This window comes from Drosophila rhopaloa, unplaced genomic scaffold, assembly GCF_018152115.1.
Source record: "Drosophila rhopaloa isolate 14029-0021.01 unplaced genomic scaffold, ASM1815211v1 contig_115, whole genome shotgun sequence".
In the NCBI taxonomy this organism is placed as follows: domain Eukaryota; kingdom Metazoa; phylum Arthropoda; class Insecta; order Diptera; family Drosophilidae; genus Drosophila; species Drosophila rhopaloa.
Window position 1 is genome coordinate 11,215,658 of NW_025334990.1, and position 13,072 is coordinate 11,228,729.

General features: G+C 36.1%; 1 protein-coding gene across 1 annotated transcript in view; it reads left to right on the forward strand.

The window, feature by feature from the left end:
* LOC108046235 (semaphorin-2A) overlaps positions 1–13,072 on the forward strand; it is a 37,315-nt gene that overhangs the window by 3,466 nt on the left and 20,777 nt on the right. The window contains exon 2 of the mRNA XM_044460257.1: positions 367–487. Coding sequence (XP_044316192.1) covers positions 403–487 — 85 coding nt within the window. The 5' untranslated portion in view covers positions 367–402. The remainder of the gene's footprint in view (positions 1–366; positions 488–13,072) is intronic.

The window sequence follows — 13,072 nt, forward strand, 5'->3', positions numbered from 1 at the left end:
TAAACAATTTATTTACCTTTAAGGCATTTAATTTCTTGGCTTTGGATTTATCATATCATTTAAAAGAAACGTTAAAAGAAGCATTGCTTACAGACGTTTTCAGCTCCTCTTATATTTATTTAGGTATTTCTATTGATTACTAGCTTGAATGTGATAGTTCAAGAATCACTAATCCAAAACCTTTTCTAAATAAGCGATCTATTATAAATGACTTCTTTAACAAAGTTTTTTTTAATTACCTAACTCTTTTGAGAGACAAGGATATAATGTCTTGTCTAAACCATCCCTGTTCAATCAGATTTATCTTGCTTAGCAAATCAAAAGCTCATTATTAATTGAATATTCTACCTTTTGTAACCATTCCAGATCCAATTTAACAAAAAGAAAGAAGCTCTCCTCACAATGAGCAGAGTACAATGGCTGCTGCTAGGCAGTTGCCTCATGCTAATTTCACAAATACAGGCAGTCACCGAAGAACTTTCACCAGGTGAGTTTACCAACAGAAAAAAAGAATATTTCAATGTTTCCGTTTACCCGAGGAGCTGATTGAACCAGCTTTGCCGTCTGAGCACAAGTTGAACAGTCCCTTGCATTATGCAAAAAGAAATTGCAGCACGAATGTTGCATGCAGATGTACAGTAGGTCAAAACAACAAGACCCTCTTCTTCGTATATATCTACACAAACAGAAATGGTTTTTAGTATCAGGAATTCATTTTAATTACTTGAATATGAAAATAAGTGAACTTTATACGTTATATACAACTAATCATATATTTATTTTCGATTCTCAGTTGAGATTGAATACAATTAAACTGTTATTTGAAGTGTTTTAAGAAGAGTTCTATGAGAATAATTCTTGAAACTTGCTTAAGGTAAAATAAAATATGATATTGCACACATATCTTAAAACCAAGCCATTTTTAAATGATTTTTTCAAATATTGAAGGTGTTAAAACTTTATAAAAACTAATAAATTTCTAAAGTTAGAGCTTAATTTGTTTTGATTTCCATGCACGAATCAACAAGTTCAGACTAGATTTGCTATCATGTTTTTCCATCAGTGTAGTCCTTCATTCCAGTGTGTCGATCTATAATGCAAATTTATGCGCTCCTCAACTTGGGCAACTCAATCAGCGTACTAGTTGCTGGGATTATAAATAAACAATGGACAAGACGGGTGGCGGCCCTTTCGATGGAACTGCAAGTACACAAGTACGGTCGGCACTGGCAGCATGAACATCAATTTTAATTATGCAAATGTCCGAGGCGTCGTCTCCTGACTTTGACTTCGGCTTTGGCCCAACCCAAATCAGGGACATCCAATCCAATTGGCTTAGAGCTCATTATAACTGCATTAGCATTAGGCAAAAGTGTCAGTTGTTGTTGGCCAGCAACTCCATTATGAGTGGAGGGACTACCGAAAAATACAAAAACAACAAAAAAAAAAACACAAAATAATAAACGAACGACAGAGAGAAATTTTCAATTTCCCCGTGGCCCGATGGAAATCCTCTTGCAAATGATGATGAATGTGCCCTGCCTGTGACCCAAATAAATTTGTCAATTTATCATTTGCCTAAAATAAGATGACATTGGTCTGGCTCTGTCATTGGATTTGTGTACCCCGCCCCCTCACAGTTTTCCCGGGGTGGAGCAACAATTGTGTAGATATGAATTTGGATCTGAAGATGCAGATGAAGGCTTTCAAATATTTGCCAAAAATTTTCCTTACTCACAGGGCTTCTTGTATCAACAATAACAGCCAGCTTGGGCGGGTGTATGTGAGTGGGGATAAGTGTCGGCTTATGCTTCTTGTTAAACAATAATAATTGCAAATCAAGTTAGGTTCCTTCTCGTCTGGCACTTGATATTTTGTGGTTTTTGGTTTTGATTTGAATGGAGCCAACTTGTTCTAACCCGAAAGCTAATCGAATCACAAGCACACACGCACACTGAACTCTGAACTTTCGCATTTTGTTTAGGTTTTCGGCAAGCACTTTTTGTCTTCGCCAGCAAAGGCCTGGAACTCTCCTTAACAAGCTGACAACTTCAAGTTCCACCTTTGTCTTCGGCTCACAGCCAAAAACCCACACACTCCACAAGAAATTGAACAATGAAAGTTGCTTTTAAAGTTTCTCTCGCCTTCTGAGGCAAGCCGAGCGCTTCTTTGGTTCAGAAGTTTTGCGGTTATCTATCAAATTAGTAAATAACTCACTTGACTGCATTAATATTACTTTGCCAGCATTTCTGGAATTTTTTACTCCTTATTAATGATCTATTACAAAGCGAACCGCAACGAGCAAATACTTAAGATTATTTGCCTGCAAAAAGAGGGATGCACACTGCTCGCAGCAACACCAGAAACAACAGATGAAAATTAATGACTTGAAGAGAGCAAGTGGAGGGCCATGCACTGAAAAAAAATATATATTACAAGAAATTACGTAATTGATTGATGGTGGTTTGGTTTTTGAATAAATATATCCGTATTAGAGATAACTGAATGAGTCGTTCAATGGAATTGGATATCAAGAAGAGAGTCATTTCACTTTAACGTACACTAATACTAGTTATCTAATTGTTTAAGACTTAAAACTTTAATATTAAACTTTTAATATTTTATTAATTACGCAGTATTAAGTAATTATTGCAAATTAAAAAATGAATTAAGTATTTGGGAATTATATATGCACAAGTCAAAATGTAACCTTTTTTATAGTTACTTTTCAATTACAAGTATGAGAAGTTATATTATGAAAAATAACAACTAAATACAAAATATGCATAGACAATAAGCTAAATACAAGTAAGAATATTTGTGGTTAATTAAACAGTCAATACAGTACAAAATCTAAATGTTCGTTGATTCATTAGACATTTGTTCTGTGCAAATGAGCCAAAAGGAGTATGTAAGCCTAAAAAAAATAATATTTTCTAAGTGTAAAAAAAAAGGGACAGAGGTTTGGTTCCAGTGGACAATGCTGCACTCGAACATCTCCCAATTGGGCAAGGGTACGCATCCCCCAGCCAGTTGCCTTATATTATTATTAATGAGCGGAGCAAAAAAGGTGAACGCGCACCTTTTTGCTGCGATGGGAAATTATAAAAGTCGGGGATAATGGAAAATGTTTCGGGATGATGGGGATGTTCGAGTGGAGCGGTCATAGCAGACAGCTTATTATCATGGTGGCAATAATGAAAGGGAATTATTAATATGACAAAAGACAAATGACTGAAATCGAGTTTGAAATGACTCTGGAATGGTTTTGGGCGATGGTGGGGTTTCTCCTTTTGGATGGGTGGTTATGGCCATGGTTTTGGGGAGGAAAGGGGGTTGACAAACAAGCGCCAAGGGGGGATACACACACACACAAACCCCCCCACACAACACACACACACTCACATGGACAGGCCGCAAAGACAAACGAAATGGGTCCTGGCCTTTGTGACTCTTCCTTGGCTCCTTTTACTTCTGACCCTGGTGGCAAAATTGAAAATGTGGTCTCTGCTTGTGGGCTGGGCTGTGCTGTACAAAGGATATAACCCTCTGGAGCAGAATGACAAAAGGTCAAAAATACATTATGTGCTAATGCAAAGTCCATGTTAATAAATGTTGATTGAAATAATGATGATTAATATTTAGCATTTTGACATTTTGGCTTGCGGCTTTTTGCTGCCGCAAAAAAACACTTGGCCAACAATAGTTGGCAGGTCGGGCTATTATCATTTATTTTGTGTGTTGTTTCGTTAGCAAATTGAAAAAATCCTTTTGTTTGCCAGTTTGCCGCTGCTCAAGTTGATTTATTGTGTGCACAATTATTCCCGGGAGGAAGTCTTCTATACACTGCCCTCTTTTATTTTGCGACAACAATTTATAGCTTCAAATTCTTTGCGAGCAAGATTGAGAGGGTGAAATGTGATGGGAGGGGGTGTGTGGGGGAGGGGCAAGGCACCTGACATCCTTGTGCCGCTCACATGGTCGAATTTTTTTGCAATTTCATGTTTTATTTAGTGCATTTTCCGACACCAGCCCCCCCTGTTACACCTTTACCCCTCCATCTGAGCCAATAATTCCCAGGCTATCCGCTCTTTCAACATTTTTTTTTTTGCGCTTTCTGTGTGTACGCTGCATTGGCATTTTTCGATTATTGGTTTTCTTTCATTTGATTGCACATTTACACATTTTTGTTGTTTGCTTTTTATTTGCCATCGGTCCAGCTTTCCCCCACTTTTTGCACTCAGGTTTGCTTGCACCACAAAATTTCGAACGTGTCGATACCCTGTCGCTTTGCAAAGTATATTGGGATTATTGTTAGTTTATAAAATTTAAGAAGATTGAAATTACAAATCTCGAAAAGGATTTAGGGTACTAAAAAACAATAAAAACAAGAATCAATATTTTTTTTCTCTTATTCTTATTTAAGTGTTTTTAACTGGTTTAAATTTTTTTTATCAATTAAAATATTATTATTTATTTTGGTAAATTTGAAATCGAAAGCACATTCAATACAAGTATTAAAATATATTTTAATATTATTAATTATCTATATAACTTATGAAACTTAAGTGTCAAATATCATCTTAATTTAATTTGATGGAGTTCTTTAATAACAAAAACTAACATTTGCTGTTCATTTCTCAAAGTTTTTGAAGAATTTTTAAAGTTTAAGCCATAAATTCTTTTTGAGGGGGTATTAAAGTTTTGATCAGCAAAAACTTTCTTGGCTTGTTTAACTTTTGTTTCGTTTTAACTTCTTTTGGTGTTCTTGCCGCTAGAAGCTGTGATTTTATTTGTTTTTGCCATTTTCTAGCCCACCTTTTCCCCAATTTTCAACCTTTTTTCCCCCATTTTCTACCACATTTTTTTTTTTTGGCACTGCTGACGCTGTCAAGTGTTTTGTCGCTTGTCAACGATTTTTCGCCGAACTTCCGCAAAAGCCAAAAATGCTTGCCAAATCGTTCGTATCCGTGTATGTGTGTTTGGCAATTGCAATTTTGGATATTTATTGCAAAATGCAGTGACTGTGAAAAAGCCAGGGGAGGTGAGGGGGGGGAAGGCAGTCTGTGAACACTGTCAACCCACAGAACCCCAAACTCCGCCCTCTAATTGGGCACTTTGTAGCCCAACTCAGGACCTGATCCTGGCAAAATGCTACATGTTATTAAATTAACGGCAGACGTACAGTGCTTTGCATATGAAAAGTGACAGTAAGTGCAGCAGTTTTCCACAGGAAAAACGAGAGCATGTTAGTCTACCACACAGATGAAAATGGTAGGGGACTTTGGTGGGTAGCTCCATAAACTTAAAAGCCTTGTCATGTTTGCTTAACATTCATTTTTACCCCGGCAAAGCCCGTTTAATTGTGTTAGTGAGCGTTTTATTATGGCACGGAGTCCCTGGACCACCGTAACCCCTGACCCCTGACCCCCATCCCCCTGGTTTTTCCATCCCCCCACCACTTTCGGCTTTTCCGGAGCCCACAGTCCTGTAAATTGTCGCTGGCATCTGTCCTGTGTAGGGAAATAAATTGAAAGCGAAGTAAAGTGAAAATTTTTGCATAGAGAAAAGTGTTTCGGAAAAATTCCCAAAAAAAAATTTATATAAGGAGGGCGAAAACAAGAATTTAATGAGTCATTTGAGCTACGCCCGGCGGCCTAAAATTTCCGGTGGAAACGAGCGAGTAAAAACTTTTTCCCAGCTCCTCAGGCTTTGCCTCGCACTTCAAAGCGAACCCTGGCTGGATTTCAATTTGAACTTTCGGAATGCTTCAGGCCGGGCCAAAATAATAATTATTTTGATTTTGGTTTTTCCCCATTGCGTCTCATAATTATGCATAGTTGATAATGAACTGCCTTATGCAGTGTTCTACATAAACTGAGGCTAATTGATCGATTTTAAAAATACGGTCTTCTAATCCTCAACATTTATTTTAATAAATGATAAATAAACCATTTAAGAAACTAGGTACTTTCTTTTAATGATATGTATTGAACCATTGATAACTATTGGCTTTAAAGAATAGTTATTTTAGCAAACACAGTATAAGATTCGAATTTTTTCAAATACTATTTTTGATAAAAGTTGCTAAAAATGAAATGCTATTTGCCGGACACATTTTTCTTTTGATCCATCCAAAAACTGAAGCAGAAGTGTGCCCTTTTACCCAAAATGTTCTATGCTGGTAACAAATACTCCAAATAAACAAAAGCCACTCGGGAAGGGGTACATACGGGGAAAAAGGGAAGGGGAAAAGGGAAAGAGACACAGCACAGACAGTTTGATGGAAATTGTTAGGCAAGAACAAGCCAACAACAATGGAAAATACAAAATACTTTTGGGAATCAACACCAAAGCAAACAACATACAGATACAGCCGACAAGTGCATATGTCTTTTCGTTTGAGAGACATCCGAAAAAGGGAAGAAGTATGTACTATAGCTTTGCAAAATTAGAGGAGCAGAGAGAGCGAAGGCAAATGAGCCAGAGACACGTAAAGGATATTCAGGATACAATGGAAGGAGGTGGCAACCGGGTGGCATAGACACAGTTACTTAGCACGTCAATTGCATGTGGCATGTGGCATGTGGATATACGCTCCCAAGTGGCCTTGCCTGCCGGAAGAGAAAAAGCCAAAAACCCGGGCTCGAACTTCAACTTGAAGCTTGGAATTCGTGCACAGAGAATAACATCACAACATGGATATCTATCAATCTTTATAAAATAATGCTAAACAATATATTTATATAGATTATATGGTTCGTATTTGTAATTTCAAGGCATTGAAATTATCCCATAGAACTATGATTTTATTATATTGAAATTTAAACCAAATAAGGCTTAAATTATTTGAATATAAAAAGGTATGTATACCATAAAATACTAAGACTTTCTACTGATATTGTGCGTTTCTTACTCATAGTATAATACTTTTTCTCTGTGTTTCTGGAAGCTGGAATTATATGAAAAATGCACAGCACACAGCCAAACAACTGAACAAACAGACGTTGGTCACAAACGTATATGCGAATGCAATGAGCCGTAAAAAAGCTCCTGGCAAACGGCAACTCAAGTGGCCAATTGGACCAAGTGTGTCCTTCCCAGGGAGTTGAGTTCCCTTTTTCGATTCAGGTTTTACCTTACCTCGCCTCACCTTTTGTGTGCCGTTCTGCAATCAGGCGATGTTAGCTGTAAATTGATAATACTTAACGTACAGCAGTTTTTCCACCTCATCCTGGTGACTTGTTGCCACCTTCCACATGCTTATTTGCACTTGACTTTGGAGAGTGCATTTCCTACCAGGCAGTACCAAGTAGTGTCAAGCAGAGCAGCCACTTCAAGCACGCAACAGCGCTTAAAATTGCATTTTTTACTTAATGTGATATAAGGAACTCCATTAATGCTACGACGATTGAGGGTTCTTAACTCGCTTTTTTCTCAGGTTACCAATCGGGGAATTTTTTAAATACTGATATTTTCCACTAGCTTTATTTGATTGATGGATTGGCAAATATAACTGATTCATTTAATTTATCTATATCATTATTTCACAAATTTTTACACCTTTTTTCGATGTGATTTGCGATCGCTAAGCAGTTACAGTTCCTCAGATTTCTGGCATAAGAAAATTTATTTCTGGCGAGCATCTTAATAGTAGTTTTTGGAGAATTTGTATTACTACAAACAATATAAATCAATTTACTTAATAATTTCTTACCGCTAAATATTAAAAATAAAATATAATGACCACTTGTCATAGAATAATATCTAGCAAGACGAATTTCCAGAACTATAAAACTTTATTTGCACTCATACCAAAATTAACCCTAAAAACAAGAAATTCGCCTTATTTTTGACTTCAAAGGCATCGCACCATAAATTGTAGGGTAAATTTTTCTAAAATTAAGGGCGTTCCTTTCTAAAATTTAAGGCAAAGAGCCCTAAAAACAAGAAAAACTTTTCTAAAAAATAGAAAAATATTTCTTAAAAGTAGGATATTTTTTCTAAAAATTAGAAAAAATGTGCCTCATGATGTAATTATTCATTCAGGATTTATGGACTTATGTATATGTATATATATATGTACATATATGATTTAAGCACTTTGCTTTTCATTCAGAAAAGTTTGTATTAGTATTGCTCTAATGAATTGCCAATATCGATTTCAACTGTAATTCTGTGGGAAAGAGAGAGAGAAATTAGTACAATTATGACTTATTTCAGTTCTTACAAGTAAAATCCGATATGTATCTTATCCGAAAAAACTTTTAATTTTATTGGTCCGTCGGTGGGATTCGAACCCAGGTCTCCCGCGCGTGAGTTCAAAGACATTGAATATAGCCACGGTCGCGCGCGAAGAGCGCATGGCAAACCAAAGACTATATGATGGGGCGTTTGCGAAGAATATTAGGTTAAAAAAGTTTTTAGAACTCGTTAAGTCGCAACTGTGAAAGTCCAAATATTTAAAATAAATTTTCTAAGATGATATTTCATATGACAAAAAATATTTTAATTTCTTTTCCATAAAGGGTAAAACCTTTAGTCGTTCTAAGCATTACTTCTCATCTGTGTTTATAACACAAGTAAAAAAAAAGAAAAAAGAAAGATGTCGGCAGCTGAAATTGAACTTGCGGTGCTTAGATTTCTGGTCAGACGTTCTAACCCCTAGGCTACTCAGACAGGGTTAGAACAATTTTATGGTCATTTTAGAAAATGTTTCCTATGTTATAGAAAATATTTCTATATTTTGGGATTAATTTCTATTTTTTAGAAAATATTTCTATATTTAAGAAAATATTTCTATATTCAAGAAAATATTTCTATATTTAAGAAAATATTTCTATATTTAAGAAAGCGTTTCTATTTTTTAGGGTTATCGTATTTTTAAGGTTAATTTGAGAAAATTTTTCTATTTTTTAGGGTAAATAATTTTTTAGGGCAGAATTTCTAATTTGAAGAAAAAAATTTATAAAAATAAGTACCATTTTTACTAAAATATAGAAATTCTTTCTTGGATTTAGGGTGAGTTCAGTTTATGGCGACAATTTCTACATTTGAGAAACACTTTCTTGATTTAAGAAAAGTTTTCTTGTTTTGAGAAAAAAATTTCTTGAAAATAGAAATCTTTTCTTGGATTTAGAAAAAATAAAGTTTTAGGGCGAATTTCTAAAATTTAGGGTTAATTTTGCTATGAGTGTGCTTTTGTGTGAAACTCTGACTCTGCACTGGAGGATGAAAATGCGTTTCTGCTTTTTCCAGCCAAATTCCCACCTTCACATCGAACCAATTTTAATGCGCTTAATTTTGAACAAAGAGCCAACTGCTACGAGATGGCAGCGGCTGCAACTTAGTAAGCCTACTTACTTAATGGCAACAAAGGAGCAATCCTTTGTTTGTTCAAAGGCGCAATCAGACAGGGAAAAGGGGCGTGGGGCGTGGCGCCAGCAGTCAGTCTAACGGTAACAATAACAATCGCTGGGGGAAAACTCCTCCGAGTCTGAATCTGAATATCTGTTTGTACTTTGTATTTGTGTTTGTGCAATTAATAATGCCGAGTCTGAAAGGAAAAGCCACTGCCTCTGCCCCTCATAAGTATGCGAAGTCATTTCATAATTTTCCGACTTTTTCCTAATGAGGTGGGGGAAATATTGCAGGCGGCTAAAACAACCTCAGACAATGGTCAGTTATCTCGTTGAGAGCATCTCAAATATGCAAAACTAAATTCAATTCTTGGCTAATACAAATATGCAGCTCGTAGCTCAAAATGTTTAACTTTTGCTCTAATCTGACATAATGAAAATGAAGTGGGTGAGGGATTTCAAACAGGAGAAGACTACGCAGAAATACTAAATTCATCTCAATCAATTAGGGATTAGGAATGAGTGTGTTGCACAGAGAAAAAAAGCTGATCGATTTTTTATTTTTTTTAAATGCAATTCGGTCTACTGTTAAATAATTTAATGTATATAATATATCTTAAATAGTGCGACAGTCTAATGAAAATCACCTTAACTACTTATTAACCTAACTAAAAAATAATAATCAAATCAACATTTCAATTTTTCCCTGTGTATAGAAAATGTAATAAACTTAAGTATGCATGCTGGAATATATATTCCGAATATATTTGCATAAATGCAACTACTGCACATGCAAGCCAAGCAAACATCAACAACAAAGGCTGAGCGGAAACAGGAAATGCAAATGTCTCACAAGGGCGGAAATCTATTTCAATAAACTTGCGACATTGATAAATTATTAATCTGACATTTTCCAGTTGTTTCCCAATGTTTCGGCTTCTGCACCGGCAGATGCATCTTTTGAAATTCAATTATCCCGATCCTGACAAACACATTTGCCCAGCTTTTTCCTGAGGTCAGCAGCCTAAAAGACGAAAAAAGAATGAAAGAAAGCCCTTTGACAAACGAGTGGCAATCGGAAAAATGTTGCCATAACTGCCGATTCATACGTCTGTGTGGCATCGACAGAGCTTTGTGATGTTTCCGCCTGACAGCTGGAATTAAAATTCTTCCTCAACGAGCCTCAACGATTTATGCCCCCCGAATCCTTTGAAAGGAGGCGAAAATCTGCTCCTGCCGAATCAAAAGCTAGTTCCCCATCGGAAAGTCTGTTAATTGTTGTGTGGCTCTGCACCTGATGTCGCCAACGAGAAAGGGCGGTGGAAAATTCTGTGCCAAAAGAGTTGACAGCGAGTGCGTTGCGGTGCTGGGGAAAACTTCGAGCCGGATTTTCCCAGACTTTGCTGACATGCGGCTTGAAGTTGCGGCTTCTGACCCATCAGAAAACTCAGCTTTGCTGCGGTCTCACCGTAGCTAAGCGATAAAATTATCCACCTTTTTTAAACATTTACCCCGGCAAATGGCAAGTGACAACGTTGGGCACTTAAAAAAAACAAATTGTTGAAGGTTGCTTTTTTTCTGATTTAAAGAAGCAATTGAAATTTTATTAGTAAGTCATAAAAACAAGCTTTACTATTAAGGAAATATATTTAATTTGAAGTTCCAATTTTAATTGTACATTAATCATTATTTTTTTTTTTATTTTTTATAGACAGTATGTAAAATTCTCCATAAGTAAAAAATTAAAATATAGGTACATATGTATATTGGTTGGTTTATGTTGATTTTTAAAAAATCCATGAGACATATTTGTTGATGTAAAAATATTTTTGACTTTAAAACAAATTTTTTTGTGTGTACTAGCTGTGTGGGAGGGTCAAAATGTAGGTGTGGCCACACTTTAAAGTGCTTAATTTTGTCCCCAGTTTGGTGAGCACTTCTTCTAGTCTGTTGCACGCGTTCAAAAGGTTTCTGCTGCAAACGCGCCGTCCGCTTTGTTTCCCCAATTCAAAATGCAACGAATTCTGCACCGTCTGCTGCATTCGCATTTGCATTTCGCAGTCGTATTTCGCAGTCGCATTGAGTGACACAATATAAATCCGAAAGTAGTTGAACCCCGTCTCGCTGGCGTCCAAAATGCTTTTTTAATTATGCACATGGAAGGGAGACAAAACAAAACGAAGGAGGAAAAACTGCCGGCAAGTTTTGTTTGCTGACGAGTTAGACTTTGAAGCTGCCAAGCCAACTTCCTGACTAGTCTGAAGTCTGTCTCTGGGTCTCGTCCTCCATCCGAGTATCTCCAAACCCAAACCCTCTGGCTTTCTCCGGCTAGACAAGATTTGTTTATCTGGCTCTTTCGCCGCGTGTTTTGCGACTCTTGTTGTTATCGCTGCGTAGCTCTAGTTTTTCTGCAATCTGCTAGCTTGATGTGACACTAATCCAGAATGCCCTGACATTTACTAGCTATGTCTATAAGATCTGATCTAAAGAATCTACATTAATCTTAAGCCAATCTGATATCTGTCACTCAAAAAACTTATCTAAAAAACACTTTTATTCGCAAAACATTACTATATCTAGAGATTTTAAAGTCCAGAGGCTTACATCGTTCCAAAGTCCATAAATTCTTAAAAATTCAAAAAATAAATTAAAATTTTCAGACTAAAAAAAATCTTTTCAAATTCGGCAGAACAATTTTGGCTACGATCAGAAATATATGTCAATTTTTTTAATTTTGCATTCATTAAAATAAGTGCTTTTATCTGATGCTTATTTATACATCCTGAACCCTCTTTTTAATCCAACAAAATAAAATATTCCTTCAGATAAGGTAAACCGGTAAATTTTTCTAGTACTGAATAACTTCAGGATCAAAAGGGTAACAAAACCTTTTCCTCCATACTTAAGGTGACGTAATCTAGTATGCATTACAAATACATGCAATTATGTTTGTGTGCGATAACTTGTCATTATGCAAAATATGCTGCATTATTTATAGCATAAACACAGGCGCTGACATTGCATGTCAGGCCAAAAGTTGAATCCTGTAAAAAGGCAAAAACTGCAACTTGGGCCGGGCAGGAAAAACACACAGAGTCGTTGTAAACAAACGAGTAGAGGAACAACAATGTGCAACACAATTGCTGCCGCACTTAAAATTAATTGAACTTGAAACAAGTGCAGCCGCAGCCGCAGCGCCAACTCATGAGAAATTCTGTGGTCGAGCCAAAAGGCAAAAACTTTTAGCCCGCACACACACACACACACACACCTCACACTCGCAGAAAGCTTTCATTAGTTCTGGCCGGCCAAGTTTTCGTCGTAGTTTACTTTTTCTGGTCAAGTTCCAACGGCAAACTTAATATTTAGTGCCATTTGCTTGCTCTGACAGTTTCCAGAAGTCAAATCGTTCTTGTTCTTGTTCGCCGCTGATTCTACTGCTTTTGTACAGTCAAAACTCTATAAATTGAACCAGTTTGTTTTTTGTATATAGAATAAATTTGAGTAAAAAAAACATTCCAAAAACATAACAGTCAATTTTGCATCGTTTAAAATGATATATTCAAACTAGAATTTTCCTTACTTAATTCTCAAATTAATTAAAAGCTAAAATTGTTTATTTATTTACACTACACAAAAGACCAAACCTACATACAGAAATCTATGATAAATATTTGTTTATTAAAAGAAAAGAGAGGGATTTGGTAATATAG